The sequence below is a fragment of the Talpa europaea genome, assembly GCF_964194135.1.
Source record: "Talpa europaea genome assembly, chromosome: 4".
In the NCBI taxonomy this organism is placed as follows: Eukaryota; Metazoa; Chordata; class Mammalia; order Eulipotyphla; family Talpidae; genus Talpa; species Talpa europaea.
Genome location: NC_140070.1, coordinates 48,030,870 through 48,055,391, shown reverse-complemented (window position 1 = coordinate 48,055,391; position 24,522 = coordinate 48,030,870). Strand labels below are relative to the sequence as shown.

At 35.3% G+C, this 24,522-nt stretch overlaps 1 protein-coding gene across 1 annotated transcript in view; it reads left to right on the top strand.

Annotated features, from left to right (window-relative positions):
* STAG1 (STAG1 cohesin complex component) overlaps nucleotides 1-24,522 on the top strand; it is a gene marked incomplete at both ends in the record, with an annotated part of 263,904 nt that overhangs the window by 62,315 nt on the left and 177,067 nt on the right. The window contains one exon of the mRNA XM_084232404.1: nucleotides 13,086-13,182. Within this exon, the coding sequence (XP_084088530.1) occupies nucleotides 13,086-13,182 (97 nt within the window). The remainder of the gene's footprint in view (nucleotides 1-13,085; nucleotides 13,183-24,522) is intronic.

The following is a 24,522-nucleotide window of genomic DNA, read 5'->3' as shown; positions in this document are numbered from 1 at the left end:
TTTCCTTTGCCACCACTACCTATCTTTTTTTTTTTTTTTTAAGATTTTATTATTTATTTATACAAGAACCAGGGGCACAGGCCAGATGTGCGGGAGGGTGAGAGGATTCACCAGAGACAGAGCAGGGAACAGAACAGGCAGATAGACGAAATACACTACTGAGGGGAGCAGTGGGCAAGACAGGAGAGGTCAGCCGTGCCATGTGTGTTGCTCTGCAGCCGGTGGGGATCGAACCGGCACCACAGAGGCTGAGGACAGATTCACAGCCCTGCGCTCAACTGCTTGCGCCACCAGGGAGGCCCACTACTTATCTTTTTGATGATAGTCATTATCTCTTTGTTGTTTAGATTCACATTTCCCTGATGCTTACTATTGTTGACCATCTTTTCATAGATTTGTTGGCTTTTTGTTTTCTGTAGAAAACTGTCTATTTAGTTCACAGCCCCATTTTTAAAATCACATTGGTTTGTTGCTATTTACTAATAGTTATTTAATATAAAATGCAATTTTATTTATTATAAAGCACAACTATCTGTGTGTATTGTCAAGACTTAGGCTCTCAGCCACCAATTGAAAGCTAAACATGACAGAGGCAAGAGCTGGGGTTAAGAAACCAAAACTTATTTAGAAAATTTGTATTTCTGGGAGATAGTAGACTCATGCCCTAGAAAAACCATCTCCCTCTTGGCATTTGGGGTCGGGTTTTTATAAGGGTATCTCAAAAAATAAAAACTGAGTTTTAGCAGGCTCCCATTGATTCAGGCTCCAATTGCAATTCAGGTGAATCTCCCTGGTAAATCTCCATGATTGATTTGTCAACGAAGAAACTCAGGGGGAATGGCGATTTGCTTAAGAGCTTTTAGGGGTGTTAATTTGTTAATAATCTAAGGGTACTCTAGATAGGATCTGGAGCAGAGATCCTTTTCTCTGCAATTTATTTTTGCATTTTCATGTTGATTTTGTATCCTATAATTTTACAGAATTCATTGATTAGTCTAGCAGAGTTTTAGTGGCTTCTGTAAGAAAATACTATGATCAGAACAATTGCAAATACAGAGTTTTACTTCTTCCTTTACTCTTTGGATTCCTTTTAGTGGAGTCTATAAGAAAATAATATGATCAGAACAACTGAAAACACAGAGTTTTACTCCTTCATTTACACCTTGGACTGCCCTTTTTTCCCCATTTCTGATTACTCTGGCTAGAACTTTCGGAATTATTTTGAAAAGGAGTGATGAGAGTGGTCACCCTAGTGTTGTTCCATATTTATTAATTAATTAATTAATTTATTTTAAAGTCCTCTGTTAACTTTTTTTTAATTTTATATATTTTTACATCATTTTTCATTTTTGCACAATGTATGCATTTTCATCTTGGTTATAGTCCCCATCAATTCCCACGCCCCTTATTTTGACAGTAATCCCTCCACCACCACCCAATAGTGTGTCTCTGGTTTACAGTTCCTTGTTTATTTTGATTTTTACATTATTACAATTAGTCTTTTCCCTGGTTCCTAATTTAGGTTTTCTAAATTCCTGCTATGAGTGAGACCATATTTTTCTTCTTCTTTCTGGCTTATTTTGCTGGGCATGATTCCGTCTAGCTCCATCCATGTTGCTGCAGATTGCATGAGTTTATCTCTTTTGATTGCTGAGTAATATTCCATTGTGTGTATGTACCACATCTTCTTGATCCAGTCATCTTTTTTGGGCATTTGGGTTGTTTCCAAAGCTTCATTATTGTAAATAGTGCTGTTATAAACATAGGGGTGCAGGTGCCCTTTGGAATTGGAATTAATGTTTCTGTGTCCTTGGGGTAAAAACCTAGGAGTGGAATTGGTGGATCATATGGAAACTCATCTTTAGCAGGTTGAGGAATCTCCACACAGCTTTCCATAGTGGTTGGACCAGTTTGCACTCCCACCAGCAGTGCAGGAGAGTTCCTTTTTCTCCGCATCCTCGCCAACATTCCTTGTTGCTAGCTTTTTTTAATATGTGCCATTCTCACTGGTGTAAGACGGTATCTCATTGTAGTTTTGATTTGCATTGCCCTGATTACAAGAGAAGCTGAACATTTTTTCATATGCTTGTTGGCCACTCAACATTTCCTCTTTGCAGAAGTTCCTTTTTAGCACTTCTGCCCATTTTTTGACTTGATTGTTTACTTTGTTTTTTTGAGATTCTTAAGCTCTTTGTAGATTTTTGAGATCAGTCTTTTTTCACTAGTGTGGTGTACAAAAATTTTCTCCTAGTTGGTGGGGTGTTTGTCTGTTTCTTTTACTGTCTCTTTTCCTGTACAGAAGCTCTTTAATTTGATGTAGTCCTAGCTATTTATCTTTGCCTTCGCTATCACTGCTTTGGGTGATGAGTCTTTAAAGATGTTAACTGAGGTTTATGTCATGTAGTGTTTCACCTTTATTTCCTTCTATATATTTTATGGTTTCAGGTCTTAGGTCTAGTTCTTTAATCCATTTTGAGTTGATTTTTGTACATGGTGTGAGGTAGTAGTCAAGCTTCATTCTTTTGTATGTAGCAACCCAGTTTTCCCAGCACCTTTTTTAGAACAAACTTTCTTTGCTCCATTACATAGTCTTTGCTCCTCTGTCAAAGATTACTTGACTATAAGTCTGTGGGTTTATTTCTGGATTTTCTACTCAGTTTCATTGATCCAGGTGTCTGTTCTTTTTCCAATACCATGTAGTTTTGATTATTACGGCTTTGTAGTAAAGTTTGAAATCTGGGAGTGTGATGTCTCCATTCCCTTTCCTTTTTTTCAGGAGAGCTATGGTTATGTGAAGTTTTTGGTGGCTCCATATGAATTTCATCAATATTTGTTCTATTTCTTTGAAGAATGTCATTGAAATTTTTATTGGAATAGCATTGAATCTGTGAATTGCCTTTGGTCGGATGGCCATTTTGATAATGTTAATTCTTCCAATCCACGAGCAGGGGATGTCTTTCCATTTCTTTGGGTCTTCTTCTATTTCTTTTAACAGTGTTTTATAGTTTTCTTTGTATAGGTCCTTTACCTCTTTTGTTAGATTTATTCCCAAGTATTTGATTTTTTTTTGTTTTGATAATGAAAGGGATGGTTTTTTTGATTTCTTCTTCTTCAGTTTTTTTGTTTGTGTATAGGAAGGCTACTGACTTTTGCGTGTTGATTTTGTATCCTGCCACTTTACTAAACTGATTAGTTAAATTAGTTTTTCTGTGAAGTTTTTGAGGTTCTCGATGTATATTATCATATCATCTGCAAATAGTGATAGTTTGACTTCTTTTCCTATTTGGATTCCTTGTATGTCTTTCTCTTGTCGTATTGCTCTGGCTAGGACTTCCAGTATTATATTGAAGAGCAGTGGTGAGAGTGGACATCCTTGTCTTGTTCCAGACCTTATTGGAAATGCTTTCAACTTTTCACCATTGAGAATGATATTGGCTATGGGCTTGTCGTAGATGGCCTTTATGATGTTGAGGTATGTTCCTTGTATCCTGAGAATTTCAAGGGCCTTCATCATAAATGGGTGTTGTACTTTGTCGAAAGCTTTCTCAGTCTCTATTGATATTGTCACATGGTTTTTCTTTTTCTTTTTGTTGATGTGTGGGATTACATTGATTTTCTGATGTTGAACCATCCTTGTGTAACTGGAATAAATCCAGTTGAATGATCTTACTAATACATTGTTGGATTCTCATAGCTAAAATTTTATTGAGGATTTTGGCACCCGTGTTCATTGGAGATTGGCTGGTAGGTTTTTTTTTTTTTTTTTTTTTTTTTTTTGGTGTGTTGTCCTTGTTCGGTTTTGGTATTAGTGTAATGTTGGCTTCATAGAACATGTTTGGTATTATCCCCTCCTCAATTTTTTGAAAGAGTTTATGAAGGATAGGCACTAATTCATTTCTGAATGTTTCGTAGAACTCATTCGTAAATCCATCTGGTCCTGGGCTTTTGTTTTTGGGGAGAGTTTGATTACCACTTCAATTTCAATGCTTGTAATTCGTCTATTTGGGTGTTCTATTTCTTTATCTAGCTATGGATGGTTGTAAAGTTGTAGGAATTTGTCCATCTCTTCTAGATTGTTGAGCTTGTTTGCATATAACTGTTCATAGTAGTTTCTGATTATTCTTTTGATTTCTGCAGTGTCTGTTGTGATTTGCCCTCTTTCATTTGTTATCCTATTTATTTGTGCTTCTTCCCGTTTTTCCTTTGTGAGCCTGGCTAGGGGTTTGCTATTTTATTTATTTTTTCAAAGAACCAACTTTTGGTTTTGTCGAGGTTTTGGAATTTTTTTTTGGTTTCTATTTCATTTATTTTTGCTTTGATTTTTATTATTTCCTTTCTTCTTCTGGTTTTAGGGGTCTTTTTTTGTTGTTGTTGCTCTTTTTCTAGTTCTTGGAGATATGAGATTAGGTTGTTTCTTTGAGTTTTTTCTTGTTTCTTGATCTGAGCCTGAATTGCTATATATTTTCCTCTTATTACTGCTTTTGCTGCATCCCTTACATTTAGGTAATTGGTGTCCTCCTTGTCATTCAACTCAAAGTATTTTTTATTTTCTTCTTTGATTTCCTCATTAATCCAGTGGTCTTCTAGTAGAGTGGGTTTCAATCTCCATGAAGTAGGAGGGTTCCTTGCCTTCTTTTTATGGTTTATTTCTAGTTTGATGCCTTCATGGTCAAAGAAGATGGTTGGTCTGATTTCAATCTCGGTGTATCTGTTGATGTTTGTCTTGTGTCCCAGTATGTGATCAATCCTGGAGAATGATCCATGTGCGTTTCAGAAAAATGTGTATTCAGATTTTTTGGGGTTTAGTGTTCTATAAATGTCTATAGAACACTAAATGTCTATAGAACACTAGTGTCTATAAATGCCCATGAGGTATAGATCCTTATTTAGAGCTTAAATGTCCTTATTTATTTTTTGTCTCATTGATCTATCCATTGTTGATAGTGGTGTGTTTAAGTCTCCTACTACATATGTGTTTGATGTCTGTTTTCAGAGATGATAATAGTTGCCTGATATTTTTTGCTGCTCCTTCATTTGGTGAGTATATGTTAATGAGTGTTATTTCTTCTTGAAGTATTGTCCCCTTGATCATAATGTAGTGACCATCTGGGTCTCTTTTTACCTTTTTGGGTTTGAAATATGTTTTATCTGATGTAAGTATAGCTGTTCCTGCCTTCTTTTTTGCTCCGTTAGCTTGTAGGATTGTTTTCCATCCTTTTACTTTCAGTCTATTTTTATCTTTTGTAGTTAAGTGAGTTTCCTGGAGACAGCAAAAGGTTGGATTTTGTTTCTTAATCCAGCCTGCATCTCTTTGTCTTTTTATTGAAGAGTTTAGTCCATTTAGAGGTAATATTGATATTTTGCGTTTGTATTTGCCATTTTGTTTGACTTTTCTCTGGGTTCATTTATTTATTTATTTTAAAAAGTTTTTTTGTCTTGTTTCATTCTTATTCATCCCTCTGTTGGTTCTGGCTTTAGGACTCCTTGTAGTATTTTTTGGAGTGGGGGTTTAGTCATAATGAAATTCCAGAGTTTCTGTTTGTCAGGGAAGGTCCTTATTCTTTTTTTCATAGAGGAAGGAAAGCTTTGCAGGATAGAGTATTCTTGTTTGGCATTTGTTGTCTTAGAGTCTGTTGACTATGTCCCTCCACTCTCTCCTTGCCCGTAGTATTTCTTCGGAAAGTCTGATGTCAGCCTGATTGGTTTTCCTTTGTATGTTATCCGTTTCTTCCCTCTTGTCAGCTTCATTATTTTTTCCTTTTCTTGGATTCTTGGGAGCTTTACTATTATGTGTCTTGCTGTATTTTTCCCTTCATCATGGAAGTTTGGTGTTCTTCTTGCTTCTTGTATATCTATTTCAGCTCCTTCATATTTGGGAAGTTATCTTCAGTTATTTGCTTGAATATTTTCTCTGTTCCTGTGTCTCCGTCCTCTCTTTCTGGGATTCTTATAACTCTTATATTTCCTTTCCTCATGGAGTCAGATAGTTCCCGAAGTCTTTCATCATACTTTGTCCTTTGTACTTCTCTTTCCTTTTCTCTTTTGGTTCTCTGTATTTCTGTGTCTTTGAGAGTACTTATTTGTTCTTCCATTTCATCTATTCTGCTATCACTGTTTTTCCCTGAGTTCTTTAGCTCCTCCATTAATCCTTTGGTCTCCTGCATTTCTTTCACTTCCCTCTTTAGGGACTCAATTTCATTCTTCTGATCGTTGTCTATTTTTCCCTTATCATTGTTTTCCTTTATGACTTCTGTCAGTTTTTCAATCATGACAATTTTAAATTCTCAATCTGGAAGGCTCAGAAGTTCTTCCAAGTCACCGTTGTTGCATTCTGGTGGGTGATTTTCTTTTTGTGGTGTTTCTTTTCCTTGAGAACCTGCTTGGTTGCTTGTAGTTTTTCTTCTCCCTGCTGCTTGTTTTCTAATTTGTCCTATGCATTGGGACACTGTGTCGCTGGTACTGGCCGGCATCTTTTTGGTGTACTCTTTCTGGGATGTTGGAAACTGGTGGTCCAATCAAGTCAACTACTGTTATGTCAGAAGTCCAGTAGGGCAGTGGTACTATGAATATGTTAATGGTCACTCACAGAATATCTCATCCTTCTGTATTTGTTAAATTCCAAAGGTGTGTCTTGAGGTCCCACAGACTGCCCTGGAGGTGGGATGACTGGATAGCCTGCTGGGCTCCAAATAGCTGGATCCCCCTCTGGGCTCCGATTCCCTGTCAGGCGGGGCCTGGCTTGTGGGGGCCTTCAGCTCATCTTGGTTGTGGGGGCAGCCCTTTCCCAAATCCACACAGTCTGTGTGGGTTCTGGAGGCAAAGATCCCTATTCTAGAGTGGCGAGTCAGAAGGGCACTTTCCTGCGCCAATGATCTGCCCTGGTGATGGCTGGATCCACCCCTGGGCTCTGACTGGCGGCAGACATGGCCTGGCATGTGGGGGCTTTTCAGCTCACCTCTGGCTGTGGGGCCCGCCCTTTCCCAGTTCCAAGCAATCTCAGTGATGCTGGTCACAAAGGCAAAGATCCCTATTTTTGTTCCTGGGGAAGATTTTTATCTACAAAATTAATATAATGTTTGCTGTGGATTGGTCATACATATATGGCCTTTATTGTTTTGAGGTATGTTTCTTCTATACTTGGTTGTATACTTTTATCATGAAAAGATGTTCAATTTTGTCAAAGACTTTTTCTGCACCTTTGTAGATAAGATTTTTGAAATTAATTCTATTAATGTCATGTATCACATTTGTTGATTCGCTAAGTTAAACCCTGCTTGTATCTCAGAGATAAATCTCACTTGATCATGTTGAATGATCCCCTTAATGTGCTTCTGAGAATATTTATTGTTGAGAATTTTTCATTTCTATTCATCAGGATTTTGGTCTGCATATTTCTAATAATGACCTTATCTGGCTTTGAGATCAAGATAATGTTGGCCTTAGAAAGAGTTTGAAATGGTTCCCTCTTTAATTTTTTTTTGGAGGTTGGTAGAATGAACCAGTGAAACCACTTGGTCTTGTGCTTCTCTGTTGGGAGAGACTTTGTTTGTTTTTAAGATTCATTTATGCATACAAGAACTGGGATGCAGGACAGAGGTGAGGGAGTGAGAGGATTCACCAGAGATAAGAGTGGGGAGCAAAACAGGTGAATCTACTGAAATACATGGCTGAGGGGAGCCGGGCAAGACAGAAGAGTTCTGGTGCACCATGTGTGTTAGTTCCCTGGCCCGGGATTGAATTTGTGCTGCGGTGGCTGGCAATAGCTTGATAGTACTTAATCCCTGTACTACCAGGGAGGCCTCCTGTTGTGAGAAGTTTTTTATTACTGGTTCAATCTCCTTTGTTATTATTGGCCAATTCAGATTTTCTGTTTCTTCATGATTCGGTCTTACTAGATTTTATTTCTAATATTAGTCTATTTCTTCTAGGTTATTCACTTTCCTGGTATATAATTATTCATAGTAGCATCTCATGATCTTTGAATCTCTGTAATATCAATTGTAATGTCTCTCATTTTTAAATTTGAATCTCTTTTTCTGATTTAGCCATTCTAATGGTATATCACCTATTCTTTAACTTTGAAAAAAATAGCTGTTTTCACTGATCTTTTCTTTGCTTCTTTGGTTTTTCATTTATTTCTGCTTAAATCTTTATTTCCTTCCTTTTGGTAGTTTTGGACATAGTTTGTTCTTTGTCCTGTTCTTTGAGATATATTGTGAGGTTCTTTATTTGAGATGATTCTTGTTTCTTAGTGTAGGCATTTTTTGCTGTAAAAATTTCTTTTCAGAACTGATTTTGCAGTATACCATATGTTTTGATATATTGACTTCCATTTTCATTAGTCAAGATATTTTAAATTGATTTTTTCCTCCTTAGTTACTCTTTTGCTTCCTTTTGGACACATTTGTTTTTCAGGATCATGTTGAATCTCTACGTATTTGTGAATTTTCCATTTTTACTTGGGTTATTGATTTCCAGTTTTATGCTGTTGTGGTTGGAAGAGATATTTAGTTTAATTTCAGTTTTCTTAAAGTTGTTATAACTCATACTGTGACCTGGTATATGATTTCTCCTGGAAAATGTTTATGTGTACCTGACAGTACTGTATATTCTGTTGCTGTTGGATACAATATTTTGTATGTATCTATCAGTTTCACTTAGTCTTAAGTATGTTTCAAGCCCACCATTTCCTTGTTGTTTTTCTTTGGATAATCTATCTCTTCAAAAGTGAGGATTAAAGTACCCTCTATTTTTGTATAATTGTGTCTTTTGGTTAATTTTACTTTTATGTTTATATGCTACAATGGTGTGCGCAGATGTGCTTATGATTGTTACATCTTCTTGATATTTAGCTCTCTTATCATTATATAGTGATTATCTGTCTCTTTTTTACTTACTTGGCTTAAATCCTATCTTGTCTATCATTAAAATAACTACCACTCCTTTCTTCTGGTTTCCACCTGCAATAATTTTAGTCATCTCTAAACTTTAAACTTCTGTGTGTACTTGAAATGTATGTGAGTCTCTAGAAATGAAGATACATCTGGACTTTTTTTTTTTTTAACTCTTCCAGCTACTTTGTGCCTTTTTTTTTTTTTAAAGATTATTACTCTTTTTTTTTTTCTTTTTTAAAGATTGATTTATTTATTTATACAAGCACTGGATATAGTCAGAAGCATGGGAGGGTGAGAGACTTCACCAGAGTCAGAGCGGAGAGCAGAGCAGGCAGACTGATGAAGTACACTGCTGAGGGGAGCAGCGGGCAGCAGGAGAGATCTGCACACCATGTGGGACCCTCACCCGGTAGCCGGGGATCGAACTGGCGCTGGAGAGACTGCAGGCAGCTTCGCAGCCCAGTGCTCAACTGCTGCGCCACCTGGGAGGCCCTACTTTGTGCCTTTTCATTGAGAATCAAATAAATTGGAGAATAACTAAAATGTCAGTTCATTAACATTTATTGTAATGATTGCTAGGTAGACTTTTTAATGCCATCTCTTTGTTTTCTGTTTTAAAGTTACTATTTTTCTTCCTTTCTTGCTGCCTTCCTTTGTAATTGTTGACTCTTAGTGGTTTACTTTGATTCCCTTCTCTCTCTCTCTCTTTTTTTTTTAAAGATTATTTATTTGTACAAGCACTGGGTACATTCAGAAGCACGGGAGGGTGAGAGAATTCACCAGAGCCAGAGCTGGGAACAGAACAGGCAGAGTAAGGAAATACACTGCTGAGGGGAGTAGCGGGCGCCGCAGGAGAGGTCTGTCATGTCATATGGGACCCTTGCCGGAGGCCAGGGATCAAACCGGCGCTGCAGAGGCTGTGGGCAGCTTCGCAGCCCAGCACTCAACTGCTGCCCCACCAGGGGAGACCCTGATTCCCTTTTCTTTACTTTTTGGCTATGTTACAGAATTTTCTTTTGTGGTTTCCTGTGAATTTTATATTAAACTTCTTATTACTTGATAACAGTTTCATGCTGAAAGTAATTTTGCATACAAAAACTATCATATTAGTCTTCCCATTTATTATTATTTTTGTTTGTTTTTGATGTCAGTATTTACATCTTTTTCTGTGGTGGACCATCATCAAATTTAAAGTTATATCTATTTTTAATGCTTTTGTCCTTTAACCTTTATAGTGAGCATATAATAATAGTAGTAGTTGTGACTCTTACTATATGCATACCTTTACAGTGTATTGTATACATTCATGTTTTCATGTTACTAATTAGTGTCTTATTGTTTCAACTTTAATACCTTGGTAGTTTTAGTGTTTTGGTTTTTTTTTTTTTTTAAGATTGATTTATTTCTGCATAGAACTGGGGTGTAGGCCAGCAGTGGGGGCAGTGGGTAGAGAATTCACCAGAGACGGAGTAGGGAGCAGAACAGGCAGATCTACACTGTTAAGGGGAGTAGTAGGTGAAACAGGAGAGGTCTGTTGTGCCATATTGGTTAGCTCCCTGACTAGGGATTGAACTCAGCCCCTTGAGGTGTACTGTCATGGTGGTAGCACTGAGACCTAACCCTTCGGCCACCACAGAGGCCCTGAGGAGTTTTTGAAAGGCAGGTTTAGTGGTAATAGATCCCCTCAGCTTTTGTTCTTTAGAGAAAGTCTTTCTTTTCTTTTCTTTTCTTTTTTTTTAATAATAAATTTTATTTTTATATTCCCCATACAATTGCAACCCCCCCATTCTGACCCCAATCCCTCCCCTCCCGTCCCCCACCCCCCAAAAAGTGTCTCTGGTTCATAGTTTTTTGTTGATTTTGATTTTTCACTGAGAAAGTCTTTCTTTGACTTTGACTTACAAACAACATCTTTGCTAGGTAATGTTTTCTTGGTTGGCTGTTTCTTTCTTTTGAAGTTTGTTGGCATTCCATTTTTTCCTGGCCTGTGAGATCTGTGCTGAGGGGCTCGTTGATGGCCTTTCATGGTTCCCTTTTAGAACATTACTATTTTTTTCTTGTTGACTTATATTCTATTTGTTTTGTTTTTATACAGTTTTATTCTTATGTTTGTTGGAGAAGAATGTTTAAGATTGAAACTTTGGAGTGACCTATGAGCTTCAGGAACTTTAATGTCCAAATCTCCTCAAAAGTTTAGAGATCTTAGTATTATTTCTTTAAATAATTTTTCTGCTTCTTTTTGCCTCTCTTTCCTCCTGGAATTCCAGCTGTATGTATTTTAGTTCTTTTGATGGTATCCCATAGCTCCTGTAATCTTTCTAAATTGCTATTCATTTTTTTTTCTTTTTGTACCTCTCATTGTGTAACTTAAGTTTATCTGTGTTCTAGCTCACTGATTTTCTTTAACTTGTTCAAGTCTGCTGTTAAAATGCTCTGTTGAGCTTTTCGGTACATTCATTGTGTTCTTCAGCTCCAGAATTTCTACTTGGTGTTAATAACATTTGTTCTCTCTGTTAAGTTTGCTTGTGGTTATATGTACAACCCTATACTTACTCATACACACACTGACACATACACACACAAATCACAGAAAAAGGATGTTTAGGCCCATCAAAAGATGTTTAAATAACATATATTCTATACAGTTTTTATTTATGACATCCTTATAATAAAAACAGCATACATATCTATCTGTAGAGAAATGGGTAATAAGTAGTCATATATTAATACAGTGAAATACTAACCAGTGATGCAAAAATAAGATTTCTGATATACATAACAATATGGCTGAATCTCATTGCTAAAAATTGGAAAGAAATCAGACGCAAAATATGATAAGATTTATATGAATTCCATAAACATGCCAACTAATTCAAAATAGTGATACCATTTGTGCCTGGATGGTAATTAATTGGAAAGGAATATAAAGAGCTTATTTTAGTTCTGGAAATACTTTGTATTTTCATCTTGAAAAATGTGTGTGTGAGTATATATTTATAAAATTTTATCAAGATATAACTTAAGATTTGTGCATTTTACTGCATATAATTACACCTCAGTACAAAAATTTTTTAAATGTTTTTTAATTTAAAATTTTTTCTACGCTCTTGTCCCCTACCACATCAAAGAAAACTCCAAATAATGATGCACACTAAGATGCTAACTTGAATCACATTAAATTTACCTATTAATTAGGAAATACTGTTGATACAACCGTAATCTTTTATATAGTACTTGGATAGCTTTCTGTGTCCTATACGTTTTATATTTCCTTGTTAACTTTTATACCTTTCTTGAATATAGTCATATATTTTTGGTTTCAGTCAAGCTTGATTTATGGTCTAAAACATTACCAACACTAAAAAATAGCCTGTACATTTATCTTTTACAAGCTGTCTTGTTGAATTTTTCTATTAATCTTTTTAATCACTGTAGTAGAGACTCTTAGGTTTTCTTATAAATTGTAGGAAAGAATTGTCTTTACTAATATTTACTAATTTTTTCAACTTACTAAAAACTCTGACATGCAAAACTTGTGTTGAATGGCTAGAAATGCATTCTTATCTTTTGAGTTAAAATGTCTTAAGTGTTTCAATAACAAATCTGTTTTTGGCTTTGGTTTTATATTGTTTTTTTACATACATTTCATCAAAACCTAGTTTTCTTAGAATTTTTTATTTGTCTTCAAAATTTTATCAGAAATGTTCTTGGAATCTAGTAATACAATAATTTTATTTCGTTTTCTCCATTGTTGATGATTTGACTTTATTGGCTTCCTCTATTTTTTTGCATACTCAGAACAAATGCAGTTCTAAATATGTACTGTTAACTCTGCACTGCTAGTGAAGTAGGTATTTTTACACTGAGAATATTTATATCTATTTATAAGTGAAGTTTTTTAAGTTTTTGTATTATTTTCAGTGTGTTGAATATTAGTATCAGTAGTTGGTTAGACGTACGGGATTGATAAATTTCGGTTTGTGTCCTGTCTTTTGTAGAAAAACTTTGAAATAAGTAACTCACCTTTTAATTGCCTTTAAATGTGAGGGAATCTATTTTTATTTGACTGCAAAGAAATAATTTTATGTAAGTATTTTTTTTTCCAAAAAGCACAACATTTTTGGAAAATTTATTTGCTGTAATATCAAATTTTTGTGAAGTTTTCAACTTTATATATTTTTTTTTCTACAGTCCGTGGTTGATGACTGGATTGAATCATATAAACAAGACAGGGACATCGCACTTCTGGATTTAATCAACTTTTTTATCCAGTGTTCAGGATGTCGAGGTACAGAATGTTGGAATAAATGATATTCATTGAGCCTGTCAGTCCAGCAATGTCACGTTTATTTCACCTTTCCTTAGTCATATATCATTCTTGGTAAAATTATCTGTTAATCTTTTCCTGATAAGGAAAATTGTTATTTAAGGATATTTCATTTGTTCTCAGTTTTGCTTTTATGAAATAACAGATGCTGAATATTTTGCAGCTTTGAAGGAAATCTTACATGCACTAAGTAAATCTATGAATTTACTTTTTAGATCATAAACTTTTATAATTAATACTGATATTATTTGCACTTATGCTCTAGATTAGGATTGCTGGTAGTTCCTGATATTCATTATTTTGTAACCTTATCAGTATTTTGTTCTTCATTTTATAAATGAAGTACTTGAGACTCACGTGGTTTCTTAAAATAACACAAATGCCAGAATATTTATAGGCAGTATAATTTAAGATGAAAATTTATTTTTGTCATATTAATAACTCATCAATCTTTTTCTCCCTGTAACGTCATATTATACTACATAGGGTAGTTGGTAAATCACCATCCTTTGCTTTCTAATAGAGCAAAGAGAGCATTCTTTTATTGATCACTAATCTAGTTGATTTCTTGAAGTCTTATTTGTCAAGTTATCACTCACAATATTGACATAAGTAGTATATCAAATATTTTCAAAGCACTTACTTATACCAAACATTATTAAAGAATATGCAGTGATTATTAAGACAGCCTGTGCCCCAGTATTAGACTATGAGTAATTTTTAAAGGTGGCTTTACTTCAAAGAACACAGAGGGAAATAGACCAATAGTTCATTAAAGTGCTGTGCCTTGATAAGAATAATTAAACTGGTTACTATTTAATGACTCTAGTATGTGTCAGGCTGTGTGCTGTTGATAATACTGGTTAAGAATCCTATAGACCCTTTATTTTATATATCAAGAAACTGTGGATAAAGGACCTTGGCTGAGTTTTTGGACATTATACAGTTTATAAGTTCTAAATACTGTTCAGTCAGACTTGTCTCATTTTGCAGTCTTTAGTGCCTGACTACAGGACATTATGATAATAACAAGGAAGGACTTCTGATCTACCTCTGGTTGCATGTCTCTGTTTGTGTGAATGTGGGAATATTTGTATGAAAATGTATCCCAGAGGAAGCAAACTCTACAGTGAGACTGAGGTTAAATAAAACAAAAGTTAAGGGAGAAAGACCAAACTTAACAGAACAGGGCAGTCTAGGCCATCATTAGACTTTGTGGCATGGAGTCTGGTGAAGCATGGCAAGAGATTAGACTGAAGAAAAAAAGTTTGGTGATTTACAGCTTTAAAGTGATGAAGGCAAGCATATGCTTTATTTTGAGTGATGAGATTTATTATCTCATTTAATCTAAGTTTCCTGTTGGATTAGGTTTTGATTTTAAAAGACCTGGGATTTTTAAGGTTTTTGTTTTTCCATTTGTAGTGGTACAAAATACAAACAAAACATTTTTAACTTATAAAATAAAAAGATTTCCTATTTTCCATCTATCTCCACAGAATTAACATATTCCCTAGTTTGCTTCCATATCCATCTGTCTTTTATCCCTTTCCCGCCCATCCTCCTTATCGCCTCTCATCTCCTGTCCTCACAAAAGACACTAGTGTATAGTTTTCTCACTGTCTTTTTCCTTTTAATACAGCAATATAGCATTCCTTTGTGTGTATATACAATAATTTATTTAACTAGTCTTATGTTAACAGAACACTGCATTGTTTGTAATTTTTGTTCTTGCAGAGTATTTTTGCATATATTTATTTGTTCTTTGTGAAAGAATGTAGGTAAATATATTTATTTGTAATTTAATATTGACTAATTTCCTGCTATAAAATTTTTTTGGGTCCTGTCAGTAATGTATGAAAATACTTGTTTTCTTCTCAGTCTTACCAGCAGGCTGTTTTTATCATATTATTGGATTGGCTTTATGAATGATTTTAAGATACGTCAGTGTGATTTTTAGAAATTTAGATGAAATTCATTTAACACACAATTAACCATTTTTAAGTGTACATTTCATTTAACATCTAATATGTAACATTTCATGTACAACTACCTTTCTCTAGAATCTAAAACTTTTAGATCATCCAGAAGAGTACCTCATATGCTATGTAATTATTTCCCATTTCCCTTTCCTCCCAAATTGTTTAGACAACCATTGGTCTGTTCCCATGGATTTGCCTGTTCTAGTCATTTTATATAGAGTTGTAAAATAAGGGATCTTTCTTGTCTGCTTTTTTTTTTTTTTCCACTGAGCACACTGTCTTCAAGATTTCTCCAAGTAGCAGCATGTAGCATTAATTATTCCTTTTTATGACTGAATAACATTCCTTTATATGTATAGAGGTTGTGTATTTTGTGTATATATACATATCACAATTTCTTTATACATTTACCTTTTGATGTCCATTTGGGTGTTTCTACCTTTTTGTTACTGTGAATGTTGCTACCATGAATATTCAGAAGCAGAAAGCTGTTTGAGTACTTGCTTTTTAATTCTTTGGGGATTAAATACCCAGAATTGGAATTGCTACATCATTAGGTAATTCTGTGTTAAGTTTTTTGAGATGTCTCCAAACTGTTCTCCACAATGTCTGCACAGTTTTTCATTCCTACCAAAAATTTATGAGGAGTCTTTTTTTCCCCCAACCTTGTGCACACTTACTTTCAGTTTTTTAATTTTAACTGTCCTACTGGGTATGATATGGTATCTCATTGTTTTGATTTGTGTTTCCTTATCAACAAATGAACATCTTTTCCTTTACTTTTTGGAAATTTGTATATCTTCTTTGAGGAAATGTGTATTTAAGTTCTGTGCACATTTTAAAATTAGATTTCTTTCTTCTTTGTTTTTTCCAGTGAATTCTCTGCCCTCTGTTCTCTATTCCTTGCCCATTTTCCTTTTGACTATCTCCGTAGTTCCTGAAAAGGCATTTGACAAAATTTATTTTAAAACATTCTGATAAAAAAGACAGAGATGCATATTTTCTTAATTGACCCAAGTATCTGTGAAACTTTATTAAGCAGATCTTTTAAGCCATGAAATAAGAGAACTGCGAATTATAATTACACTGAGGTACTAGGTTTTTACCTCTCAAATTGATGAAAATTAAAAATTATAACAGTACTCTGTTGGTTAGGCTGTGAGAATACATACACCATTAATTGTTAGTTGGAATACAAATTGGTACATAGCTCATGAAAAGGGATTTGGTAATATCTACCAATTTTTGATCCACCATCCTACTTCTGGGATTTTGGTATGAAGAATACTGTGAAAATAAGTGCACAGCATTATTCAGTACAATATTGTTTGTAATTGCAAAAGATTGGAAGCAATCTAAATGCTCATATGTAGGACAGTAATTGAATAAATTGTGGTATAGCCACAGAGTAGAGTTTTGTGGTACTGTAAAAAAGAATGAGGTGTATTGCTGGACTGATGGAGTGAGATTTTCAAGATGCATTTTCAGGGCAAAGTGCAAGAAATATACAAAGTGTGCAATTTTTTTTTTAAAGAAAAAAGGGGAATTGATGGAATGGTGTGCATGTATTTGCTCATTTGATCAGAAAGAAACACAGGAGAGATAACCAGAGAATGATGAGATTGGTTACATGTGGTGTGTGTGCAAATGAGGTGAAAAGTTTAGAGGGAATTTTGATGAAGGAATGATACTTGATCTGAATATAATTTATAAGTAATCCTTTTGGAGTTAATGTTTCACATACCTCGCAAAAGAAAAATAACAAAGATGGAAAGATAATTCTAAATTGATGCAAACAGAACAAAATGAAACTTACCATGCATTAACATAACCACACAGAACTGTGTAAAAAGTACTAACATTTTAAATCAGTGCTCCAGGTGTATAAAACTATTTCATTTAAGAACACAGTATTTATCTAGTCTCAAAATTATTTCCTTAAAGATATTTATCATTTACAATGTAACTTTATCATGTGCAAACTTGGTAGGGCATCAGTCTAACCAAATATTAAAAGCAAACTGCCAATTTTAGAACCAGTCTATAACATGTGCATTCTTGTATGCATTTAGAACTCTTCCTCACTTTTGTATGAATTTTGCCAAAAGTTGTTGTTGTGAGGACTTTTTAAAACTGCAATCAATTAATGTCACATAATTCTGATGACTTAAAATATGTGCTCATACTTCTATCAGTCTTTTGGTTTTTGTTCTTTGTGTGGGTTTGCAGGATCACATTGGCGTTTTATGTCCTCAGTTACTACTGAGATTGAGAACTATTGCACATACCCTTTGGATTTTGTCTTACATGAACTACTTAAAGGCATCTTTTAATCTATTGAGATGTCAGTTTGCTCTGATTTGCATGAGGGTTTTTAAAAAAGTATTAATGTTGTCTTTGTTGGTTGTATATGTTGCAAATATCTTCTTCCATCTTGCAGCTTGTCTTCCCCTTTCTTTATATTACCTCTTGATAAATTTATCCCTTGAGGTCAGTGGTTTCGTCTATTTTATTCTCTACTGTATCCCCACCACCTGTAAGTATTGTTGAATGACCAAAAGGATTATAAGTTCATAATTCAAATGCAGTGTTAATCTTTTCCTTTATTTCACTTTTAATGTTACAAGATATTATTTGTACCATGGTCATGAAGATACAGTGTTTCCTAATAAAAGCTCTATTTTATATAGTTTAGGTATTTATCATTGATCCATGCAAATTTATGTCTTTACTTTCTCTGAAATTGAATATTATAAATTGGAACATCCTTTATTTCATCACTTTATACAGTGACACCAGTGGCAATAAGTTTTAGTTTATGGGAGAGTTTTTCTAGGCCCTACATATTTGATATTTAGTCTTTTAAAGAGTCTGTTCAGTAGTAATATTTTTACCTTTTGTACTTTCATATGTTTTTATATTATCCAGTTTCATGAAAATGCTCGTTGGAGTTTTGAATGGAATGATATTAAATTTGTATATAAATGTTTCTTAGCCTAGGTACTATTGACATTTTTGCCTGTTTAGTTGTTACAGGAAGGTTTCCTATCTTAAATAATATTTAGGACAGTTCTCTACCCTCTACCTACTAAATGCCAGTAGTAACCCACCCCTACCTTTATTGTTTATATATGTAGGCATGAAGGGGAATGGCAATGGTTGCTATAGATGAGTACTGCTATACATCAGTGGTGGGTGAATGTGCATCTTTATAAATTTTAGTTTTTCTATTCATGATCATTGTATATATTTTTCCATTTATTTTGGTGTATTTTCTTTTTATATTTTAGAGGATATTGCCATGTATGAGTGAAAAGGTCATATCTGTTATTAAAATTTTTTTTTACGATTTATTTATGCATACAAGAGCTGGGGTACAGGCCAGAGATGTGGGGGGTGAGAGGATTCACCAGAGACAGAGTGTGGAACAGAACAGGAGGAATGACTGAAATACACTGCTGAGGGGAGCAGTGGGCGAGTCAGGAGAGGTCTGCTGTGCCATGTGTGTTGCTCCCTGGCCGGCCAGGGATCGAACTTGTGCTGCAGAGGCTGCGGACATCTTCATAGGTTGCATCTTAACTCCTTGCACTACCATGGAGGCCCTGTTACTAAAATTTTTAATTTGGACTTTAGGCATTTAAAAGTTCATAAGCAGTATAATTTTGAATGGACTTTTTTTTAGAGGCTTTTTTTGTTTAAGATTTATTTATTTATGCATACAAGAACTCAGGTACAAGCCAGAGGTGTAGAGGGTGAGAGAGGATTCACCAGAGACAGAGTGGGGAACAGAACAGGCAGATTGACTGAAATACACTGAGAGGGGAGCAGTGGGCCAGTTAGGAGAGGTCTGTTGTGCCATCCGGGTAGCTCCCTAACCTGGGATCAAACTCATCCTGCAGTGGCTGTAGGTAGCTTCATAGCTTGCATCTTAACCCCTTGCGCTACCAGGGACGTCCTTTTTTAGAGGCATATTAGGTCGACAAGATATTAAGATGAGTTCCCATATCTCTCCTCTCCATATTTCCTTTATTGTTAACATATGCGTTGTTATGGTATGTTTGTTACAATTGATGAGCCAAATAGCCAAATATTATTATTTATTATATTACATTAGGTCTCACTCTTTGTGCTGAAACTTTCTCAGGGTTTTGACAAATGCGTGTTATATATGTCCACCATTATAGTATCAATAGCAAAATAACTTAAGTGTCATAACCCTCACCCTTTTCTCTGATTCATTGCCCCACCGTCTCTCCACTTTCATCTCAAGCTACCACTGATCTTTTAATTTTAAATGTAATGTGTATTCCTGAAAGGATTTTCACCTGGGTCATTATTATTTTTAAAAACTACTGCTAGCCTTGGTTTACCAACATCTTATTTAGGATTTTTAAAACATTTTATTTCTTAGTGAAATTTGCCCGCAATTTTTCCTTTATATTCTTTCCATTTCAGGTTTTATTATCAAGGCTTTGTTAACACCAGAAAGTGAATTGTGAAGAACTTTTTCTGTTTTCTGGAGGATTTTATTTAATTAGAATTATATCCTTCTAGAACATTTGTTCCTTGTGGATATTTTCCATTTTTACACATTTCCCTGTGTCCTTTTTTTAATATGGTAAATTTATTTCTTTTACAAACTAGCTGAAATTCTAGTGTTTTTAGGGTAGGTCTGTTTCTGTTGTTTTTGCTTTGTTTTTTGCTCAGTATTGCTATGACCTTTCTTTTTTGGTATGTTTAGTTACATTTTATTCATAAGCTCCATATTTTCTCATATGTCCAATTTATTTGAAGCCCAGTATATAGGTACATTCCTGTAGAAAGGATTTAGAGCCTAGGGATGCTACCAACCTAGGACCATTTGCTGTAACTAATTATATAGTTTGAAGTTCTCTGTGACAGATTATGTGAATTTAGGATATTTGTGAGAACAAGCACCAGTTTTGATCACTATTTCTCAGGTATTTTAATCCCCTTAAGAATAGTGCCAATAAAAAACTCACTTTGTTTCCCCAGACAATGGATATTAAGACTTACTGCTGATTTAACCTTAACCTAGAGATAAAACCCTTTGAGCCCCCTCTTTGTGAAAGTTACTTCCTAGATCCTTTACCTCAGAACATAGACAATAATGTGTTCTAAGCTTAACATTAGCAAGTGTTACCAGAGAAGTGATTTTTATTTTGGTATGTTTGTATTTTGGGTTTTGTCTTTCAGTTAGTTTTTATATAGTATGTTCTCACTGCTTTATAAAGTTTCATGTGATTTTCAAAATGTTTTTTATATTTTAGCTAGCATTTCAGGAAGAGGATTTATATATATAATATTTTTTACAGGTTTTTTTTAAAGATTTTATTTATTTTTATATAACAACTGGGGTACAGTTCAGAGTGGGAGGGTGATAGGATTCAACAGAGATAGAGCGGGGAGCAGAACAGGCAGATGGATGGAAATACACTTCTGAGGGGAGCAGCAGGCAAGACAGGTGAGATCTGTGCATGCCATGTGGGTATCTCCCTGGCCTGCTGGAAATCAAACTTGCGGACAGCTTCACAGCGCTGTGCTTAACCTGCTGCGCCAACGGGGAGGCCCAATTTTTAAAAGTTTTGTCATAATCAGAACTGGTATGTATTAATTTAAAGTTATTTCCCCCTTGAACAATAAGATGTATAATTGTAACTCATAATTTTGAAACTTCCATACTTTAGACATATTTTATGTGTTTACCTTATTTATTGAAATGCAGTTTCTACTTTCATGGGCTTTGAATTAATTAGAAGACCTATTTTGTATTATTCTCATGTTTTTGGAAAAGCTTTCGAATGTAGACGTGTACAGGTACAGTGCAGTGAAAACCGTTGATAATCCCAATGGTTGTATTATTTAGGAATAACAGTTGAATGTTTGGAGAACAGGATTAATTTACTAAAATAAGAATGAAAGACATTTTATCTTTCTTTTTTCCAGTGGTTTCCTGAAGAATTGCATAACTATCCGAGCTTTGTAACTTAAATTATACTTTTAAAATATTACAGGAGCCACACTAATAAATTCAATTGTTTTTTTTAAAAGATTTTAATTTTATTTATGCATACAAGAACTGGGATGTAGGCCAAAGGTGTGGGGTTGAGAGGATTCACCAGAGACACAGTGGGGAGCAGAACAGATGAATCTACTGAAATACACTGCTGAGGGGAGCAGTGGGCAAGACAGAAGAGGTCTGCTATGCCATGTGGGCTAGCTCCCTGGCCAGAGATTGAACTTATGCCGCAGTGGCAGGTGGTGTCTTGATAACATTGACTTTAACCCCTGCACCACCAGGGAGGCCCTGATTTTTTTTTTTAAATAAATCTAGAAAGGCTAATAAATGGTAAAACAAGTCAACAAATGGTATTAGAATAATTGGATGTCATATGGAAAAAATGAACTTAAAAACAGATCTTTCTCCTTTTACAAAATTTAACACAAAATAGATCATGTAAAATGCAAAGCTATAAACACCTAAAATAGACATGGGATAAGTTAAATGACTTTGTGTTTAATAATGAGATTTTTAGGAATGTGAACCATGAAAGAAAATGACAAGCCTGGACTTTTTAAAAATTAAATATTTCTGGGCCTTCCAGGTGGCGCAGCGGGTTGAGTTCTGCTCTATGAAGCTGTCTGCAGCCTCTCTAGCACCAGTTCGATTTCTGGCCCGGAGAAACACACATTGTGTGGCAGACCTCTCCTGCCTAGCCCGCTGCTCCCCTCCGCAGTGTCTTCAGTCCATCTGCCTGTTCTGTTGCCCACTCTGTCTCTGGTGAATCCTCTCACCCTTCCCGCACATCTGGCCTGTACCCTAGTTCTAGTAAAAATAAATAAATCTTTTTAAAAAAATTAGATATTTCTGACTATTACAGGGCAAACCCAGTGTGAAAGGGGTTGTCCTGACTGTGGCTCCTCACCAGTGCTCTTACAAGGGACTTATACTGAGACTCAACTGCAGGCATGCACAAAAGTTTAAAGGGTTTATTTGCAAAAAGAGGAAATGAAGAAATGAGTAACTCTGGTAGAGGGAGATAAATAGGTAACTGCTTCCTACCAGTTCTGCCTAGCTGGAACCCCACTAGCATGCTGAAAGCCAGTGAAAAACCAAGGCCTCCCAAGGCCCACATGCCTGGTTTTATACCAAGGCTGGCTGTTTAACTCCACTATCAGTTCCCAGGACTCCTCCCTTTGGCGGTAATGACATTATGGGATTTGTAGTCCTTGGTGTCTTGGATCTCTTTGGTCTGGGGTGGGGTCCATAAATCGTATTTGTGGAGTTTGCTCAGGACATCCTTTCCCCCCTAGTATAACCTGCAAGGGGTACTGTTAAGAAAATGAAAAGACGAGTCACAGACCAGAAGAAATATTTGTAAAACACTTCTATAATAAAGACTTGTATCCAAAATATACAAAGAACTCTAAAAATTCACCCATTAGAAAATAAACAGTTCAATTATTAGAGACACACTACGGGGCTGTGTGAGGGGGGAGAGAGGGGAAAAGAGAGTGGGAGCAAAACAAGGGGGTTGGGAATTGTATGGGGTCTATAACCAAGATGAAAATGCATGCATTGTGCAAAAATGAAAAAGGATGTAAAAAATATGTAAAATAAAATTTAAAAACATAAAACACAAGTAAAATTAAAAAAAAAAAGTGGCCAAAGATCTGAACAGCCATTCCACCAAAGATTTACAGATTATACATAAGCATATGAAAAGATGGTCAACATCTTTTGTCATTAGGAAATTAAAATTAAAACAGTAAGATCTCACTACATATTTATTAGAATGACTAAGCCTTAAAAAGTGAAGACAATTACTGTCAAGAATGTGAAACAATAGGAATGGTTGTTGGTTGGGATACAAAGTGGTATAACCATGTTGGAAGACAGTCTGATAGTTTCTCACAAAGTTAAACATGGGGAGCCTCCCTGGTGGCCTAGGGGTTACATCTTATCACCACTGTGACCTGAGTTCAGTCTCCAGCCAGGAAGTTAATCCACATGTGGTATAGCAGACCTCTCTTGTCTTGCCCACTGCTCCTCTTAGCAGTGTATTTCAGTAAATCTGGCTGTTCTGCTCCCCACTCTGTCTCTGGTGAATCTTCTCACCCCGCCACACCACTGGCCTATACCCCAGTAATTCTACGCAAAAAATTTAAAAAAAGTTTTAAGAAGCTAAATATAAACTTATTATAAAAAAACAGCAGTCATGTTCCTTATATATTTACCTAACTGATTTGCAATTTAAGTATTCACAAAAACCTGCTTTTGAATGTTTTTAGTAATTATATTCTTAAATGCCAAAAACTACAAGCATCCAAGAGTTCCATCAGTAGATGAAATGAATAAACTGTGGTGTTTCCATATAATTTGGTGATAAGATATTAGATAACAAAATCCAACAGTTAATTTTAAAGATTTAATAATTGGTGTTAATTAAGATTCGTGAATTAGGCTCATCCCATCTAGCAGATATAAAGGCACTGCAAAAACTTGCACAAAATATTGGAGTCATAAGTTCTTTCTGGGTGGGTGAAATTATTAGTAAAAGAAAAGAAAGACTATTTCAGGCAAAGTCACCTTTCCTTTGGGGAAGGCTGAAACTTCTCATCATACTGATTGCTTTACTGGTACTGACCAGGAAACTTAATTGCTTAATTAAAATTTCCATTTGTGGTAGAGGTTGAAACTGCAGTTGTGTTAAGTATTAATTCTGGGTGGGTTTAGCATGAATGTCTCCATTCTGGGTCTGTTGTTAGTTCCCCCCCCCCCCCAAAGGAATGTTCTCTCAAACTATACAAAACCATAGATGAATCTTAAATGGGTATTGATGAGTTGAAAAAAGGGTGTTGAAGAGTTGAAAAAGCCAGTTTGAAATGGCTACAGTTTGTAGCAAATTCTGGGAAAGACAAAATTATAGAGTTGGTGAACAGATCAGTGTTTTTGTCAGGATTTGTGGGAAAGTATTAAAGGTTGATTAGGTAAATCACAGAAGATTAAGGTGGTGGAACTATTCTATGTGATATATTAATGATATGTATGTGATACTGAGCATTTCTCAAAACCATAGAACATTATAGTACCTAGAATAGGTATCAGTACATATAAGGTGTTTTGTTTTTTTAAAATCACTTATAAGATCAGCACATCCCAGGGCCTCCCTAGTGGCACAAGGGGTTAAGATGCAACCTATGAAGCTATCCACAGCCACTGCAGCACAGTTTGATCCATGGCCAGGGAGGTGACCCATATGGCACAGGAGACCTCTCCTGACTCCCCTGCTGCTCCCCT